We start from the raw sequence: 5,597 nt of genomic DNA on the forward strand, positions 1-5,597 counted from the left end.
TCAATTAACAAGAACAAACCCAAAGGACTATTACTTGGAACTAGGGCACCTGTTTAAAACACGATTAAACCGTTTAATAAAAAAGTACACTTAGTAATTTTATATTCTTTTAAAATAATTATAATTAGAAGGTTATGTTCGATCAGTTTTTCTTCATGGTACACAACACATACAACTGTATCATATACTAAGATTTAAAGTAGTTAAACGAGTCGTATTCATGTTCTGTGTTATGTTTAACACGATAAGACCTATTGTGCGGGCCTACTCGTAATGGTCTAGGGCCTAGGTCCGTTGACTCATCTAAAACTACACCTTACACGTCGCGTGTGACACCAAGAACCACTACTACACACACACACACCTTGAAAACACCGATAACCCGATCCAAAACAACAACAAATCACTCATTTCAACTCATCAAATCGATCATTCTCTCGATGATTCTTCACCTTAAGCGTCAATTCCACCGGTTAGTTCACCTCATTCGCCGTTAATTTTCATATTTTAGCTCTATATTTTATAGCAAGATATTAATCAGTTATACTACTGTTTTCACAATGTTTTTTAGGTTAAAATCGGTTGTTGATTTGATCTGGTTGATCACAATTGAGGTTCGTTGTTGATTGTTTTGATATTGCTTCGTGAATTGATTTGATTTATTGATTAGATTAGATTTGGTTTGGCTTCAGAGACTTTGTTCTTGAATTTGTAGTTACTTGATCAATAAGTTATCTGATTGTTCATTTTTATTGTACTGGAACTGAGTAATTTGAGTGAGAAATTGTGAAAGAAATATGTTCATATGAGCAATTGTGAAGTAATTTGGTGTGAAGCTGTGACATAAACCCTAGATTCACGAATTTGTGAACTACCAGTAGTAATGGAGCGAGCGGAGAGCCGTAGTGACGGTGAGCTTGTTATCGATATTACAAGCAGCAGTGAAGCTTCACCTTCTAGTGTTACAACTGTTGATAGACCGGCTAATCGGTCAAACTCAAGTCATAATGTGGAACTACCGTCGACTAGTGTTACAAGTTCTGCTGCTAGTGTTGGAGTCTCGAGAAACGCGTCCTTTGCTAGCCATGGTCAAAGGAGTCCGTTGAATTCAGGTTATTGGGTATGCACTGAGCTGGTTATAACCATGAGCCAGATTGTGGCAGCCGTTGTTGTTTTGTGTTTTTCGAGGCATGAGCGTCCGCAAGCTCCATTGTTTACGTGGGTTATCGGTTATGCTTGTGGATGTGTTGCAACGCTACCGTTGCTCCTTTGGCGTTTTCATAATCGTAACCAGGTTTCGGATCAAGATCTAGCTCAGCGTGCTCGGAGTTCTACCTCAAGCAACCTATCAGCAACAAGATTTCTGACAACTGTATTAGCGAGTACAAGGTAATGTTTTCTTGTGATTATGTTTCATATTTTCTATTGTAATCTCTGCATTTTTGTTTTTACTTTTTAGTAGTCTTCTAGGGTTCTCAGATCTTACTTACTAATATTTTTTTAGACCGCCACTATCTACTAGACCAAACACATAGAGCTAGAAAGAAAGACTCCTCATCAAAAAGAGAATTTAGAAGAAAACAAATTGCAACTTGAATACGATTATAAGCTAAGCATGATTGAGTGATTGGCATCCATACATTAATTTGAGGGGGAGTATAGGAGATACTAAATAAATCTTTTGCAAGGGATTTTTTAATTTTAAAATAAGGCTAGTTAATATTTTTGTTTTTACTGTTGCTGAAAATAAGGTTAGCAAGATTTTTAGTTCCAAAAATAATGTTGTGAGGGGAACCAGCATCAGCTTGTAGGCTATAACTCTATAAGTTTACCCTTGTATGTAGTTCTTTATATATGTAGACTTGGTGATCTAAAATAATCCACGTACCTGATGAAACAAATCCGGTTTCCGTTTTGCAGATTCAAGGTATTCATTGAATACTACAAAATGGGTTTGGATTGCTTCTTTGCAGTCTGGTTTGTGGTCGGGAATGTATGGATCTTTGGAAGCCATTCTTCTTTTTCTGATGCTCCTAATTTGTACAGGTATTAGTCAATCTTGTTGGGTGAGACGGGTGCCTTGGGTAACGGGTTAAAAGTGAAAAGTAATCTAACTGGATCCAATGCTTTTTCTCCAAAAAAAATCTATAAATAATTATTGAAGTAAATGCCAGGTAAACTGCCAAAATGGTCCCTGAGGTTTGGTTACTTTTGCCACTTTAGTCCAAAACTCAAACCTTTTGAATCTGGGTCTGTGTGGTTTCAATTCTGTTGCCATTTTCATCCAAAATCAAAATCTGGTCAGATTTTTCAGTTAACATCCAGTTTTTTTGTCTTTTTCCTCCATTTTAATGAAGGGCAAAATGGTCTTTTAACGTTTTATTATAACAAATTAAAAAAATCTGACCATTTTGCCTTTCATTAAAAGGGAGGAAAAAGACAAAAAGATGGATGTTAACTGAAAAATCTGACCAGATTTTGCTTTTGGATGAAAATGGCAACAAAATTGAAACAACAGGGACCCAAATTCAAAATGTTTGAGTTTTGGACTAAAGTGGCAAAAGTAACCAAACCTCAGGGACCATTTTGGTAGTTTTCTCTAAGATGCCATTGTTGTCCTTGAGGTTTGGCCAGTTTTGCGACTTTTGTCCAAAGGTTTGTTTTTCTGCATCTGGATCTAAAAGGATTAAATTCTTGCCATTTTCGTCTGGCTCATTAACTCCATCCATTTTCTCCGTTAAGTTAGGGGTATTTTCGTCGTTTTTGTTAACTTAAAGGGCAATTCGATCTTTTTCACTTTATGTAAAATCGTTGGAAATGTGTGAAAAAGACCGAATTGCCCTTTAAATTAACAAAAAGACGGAAATACCCCTGACTTAATAGATAAAAATGAATGGAGTTAACAAGCTGCATGAAAATGGCAAGATTTCAAATCTTTTGAATCCAGATGCGGAAAAACAAACCATTTGACGAAAGTCGCAAAACTGGCCAAACCTCAGGTAGAAAATGGCATTTTGCTCTAAATAATTATTGTGTCAGCTATTACTACCAAAACTTTAAAATAATAATTTGATATCCTGAACAAAGTTTGAGGAGGTCACATGCATTATAATTTAGAAGTATACTTCATGCAACTTTGAAACTCTTTCCTTTTTAGCTAAAGTTTTCAATTGGAACCTTGTCGTAAGTAAATGGATCGAAAATGCCAACTCTAGATTAAACGTGTTCAATTAATTTCCAAAAAAGTGCAAATCAGGCTCCACATCCAGCTTATGTATTTCATTTTCTTGTTGTATTTTTATAATTTCTTTTGTTTTTTGTAATTTTGTTCACAGGTTATGTATAGTATTTCTTACCTTAAGCTGTCTCGGATATGCAATGCCATTTATCTTGTGTGCAACGGTCTGTTGCTGTCTCCCATGTATAATTTCCGTCATGGGTTTTAGAGAAGAACAGACACATAATCGAGGAGCCACTACAGAGTCCATTAATTCTCTGCCTACCTACAAATTCAAGGTTAAAAAAAGTAAGCACACAAATGACAAAAAAACCGACTTCAATGCTGGTGAAGGCGGGGTTGTGGCCGCAGGAACAGAAAAAGAGCATGTGATATCAGGAGAGGATGCGGTTAGTCTCGTTTTCTACTAGCTTTCGATTTTTGAAAACCGTTCGGCTTCGGTTTTTTCAGTTTTAACAACAGTTCGGTTCAGTTTTTGGTTTTTGAAAACCGTTTGGTTTTGTTTTTCCAGTTTTAACAACTGTTCGGTTCGGTTTTTTGGTTTTTGGAACAAAATTACGTAAAATTCAAAAATAAAAATTATAATCCAATATTCAATAATCTTTCTTAGATGTTTACATTTAAGTTATTATATTTAACCTTTTTAATTAATATTTTTCACATAAACCTAACCTTCTAATCTATTTTTATATTTTCCAAAGTTTATACCAAGAGATTCTTTTTTATAATACTTTGAAATCATTTAATTTTTATGTTTAGTTTCGTTATTTCTTGTAGGCAATGATTAAATAATTTCAAAGATAAATAAACATGTTAATGTATTGTTATAAATACTTAACATTCAAGAATAAAATTATTAATTCCAAAATCAATCTATAACAAACATTATAAAAATGATTGTTTAGGTTATTCGGTTCAGTTCATAAAAAGCAAAACCGTAACCGAACTGTAAATTTCGGTTCGGTTAACTCGGTTTTTTTGGTTTCAGTTCGGTTTTCTGCTCACTTCTAAACCATAAGTTATGTTTAGTTTTTGTGACAAATATAAGCAAACTATCGTTCTAGACAAAGATCATGTACGATGAGTTTATTAGAGTTGGCAAACTGGGAAGGATGGTAACGGGTCAAAATGGGTAATCATGGATCAGGTCGGGCTGACCACTTTTGTCTAGGCTTTTGTTAATGTATAGGTATTAACTTGTTTAACAGGTGTGCTGCATTTGTTTGGCCAAGTATGTGAACAATGATGAACTGAGAGAGTTGCATTGTTCTCATTTCTTTCACAAGAGCTGTGTTGACAAATGGTTGAAGCTTAATGCTTCATGCCCCCTCTGTAAGAGCCAAGTTGGTGAAAGTGTTTTGAGTTTCCAAACTGAAGCAACTACCGGTAATTTGTCTCGATGACGGATTGCGGTTTGCTAAATTGTTAATATCCAAATGTTACATCATGATTGCTGAACATATGCCCAAAAGTCCAATTTTAAGGTTTTTTTTTTCCTTCATTTTTTAAGCTACATATGATGTTGAGAATGGAATATGTTTTTGGATATGAGGCATTTTATTAGGTCTATAATATCATAACGAATCAAACAAGTAAACTAATATTATAAATTGGTTATAAATGAAAAAAGTTGAAAGTTAGCTAAATCTATTTAAAAGCCAATGAATAGTGTTATTTTTGTCTTTTTCAGTTTTTTTTTAAAGTTTTAATCGGTATTGTACACGTGACGAACCGGACCGACACCAACCAAACGTCGGTACCACCGTCACGTAATGTGGATGTAACGTGTTTTTCTTTTAAGTTTCAACCAATATTGTACAGGTAAAGAAATTGTACCGCCACCGCGCAATGCGATATGTAACTATTTTTTCTTTTTCTGGTTTATTTTTTCAAGTGAATTTTTTGCGTGTTTTAGTTGTTTTTTTAAAGTTTCAGCCGATACTGTATACGTAACAAAATAAACCGACACCGACCGAACGTCGGTACCACCGCTGCGTAGCGCAAGTGTAACATGTTTTTATTTTTCAACTGGTATTGTACAGGTCACGAAATGGTACCACCGCTGCGTAATGCTGGTGTAACTTGTTTTTTAAGTTTCAACCGATACCGTCGCCCCTTAACGCGGTATGTAACTATTTTGTCTTTTTTTGGGTTTTCCAGGTGTTTTGGTGTTTTTTTTAAAGTTTCAATAAGTATTGTAAAGTTTCAACAAGTATTTGTACACGTAATTGTTGGTGCATGCATCTGTTGACTTCGTCTTGTATCGAGTCTTGTATAGAACTAAGTTAGATCAGGGCATGAAAAACAAGAAAGTATGAATTAGAGGTGATTCTGCTTGAAATGTCACCAGGTTATTTCA

The 5,597-nt window shown here is 34.8% G+C and overlaps 1 protein-coding gene across 1 annotated transcript; it reads left to right on the top strand.

Annotated features, from left to right (window-relative positions):
- Positions 1-314: 314 nt before the first annotated feature.
- On the top strand, positions 315-4,784 carry LOC110899099 (E3 ubiquitin-protein ligase At1g63170). The gene is made up of 6 exons (XM_035981430.1): positions 315-472; positions 572-614; positions 879-1,389; positions 1,921-2,046; positions 3,336-3,627; positions 4,447-4,784. The coding sequence occupies exons 3-6, from the start codon at positions 884-886 to the stop codon at positions 4,639-4,641; spliced, it is 1,119 nt and encodes a 372-aa protein (XP_035837323.1). The 5' UTR covers positions 315-472; positions 572-614; positions 879-883; the 3' UTR covers positions 4,642-4,784.
- The last annotated feature ends 813 nt before the right edge of the window (positions 4,785-5,597 follow it).

The sequence above is a fragment of the Helianthus annuus genome, chromosome 13 (assembly GCF_002127325.2).
Source record: "Helianthus annuus cultivar XRQ/B chromosome 13, HanXRQr2.0-SUNRISE, whole genome shotgun sequence".
NCBI lineage: Eukaryota > Viridiplantae > Streptophyta > Magnoliopsida > Asterales > Asteraceae > Helianthus > Helianthus annuus.

Bases quoted from the DNA above. Each gene is read 5' to 3' on its own strand.
- LOC110899099 (XM_035981430.1), top strand. From the start codon at position 884: ATGGAGCGAGCGGAGAGCCGTAGTGACGGTGAGCTTGTTATCGATATT. The intron at 2,047-3,335 runs GTATTAGTCAAT...TTTTGTTCACAG, and splicing joins GATGCTCCTAATTTGTACAG to GTTATGTATAGTATTTCTTA. The intron at 3,628-4,446 runs GTTAGTCTCGTT...CTTGTTTAACAG, and splicing joins TGATATCAGGAGAGGATGCG to GTGTGCTGCATTTGTTTGGC.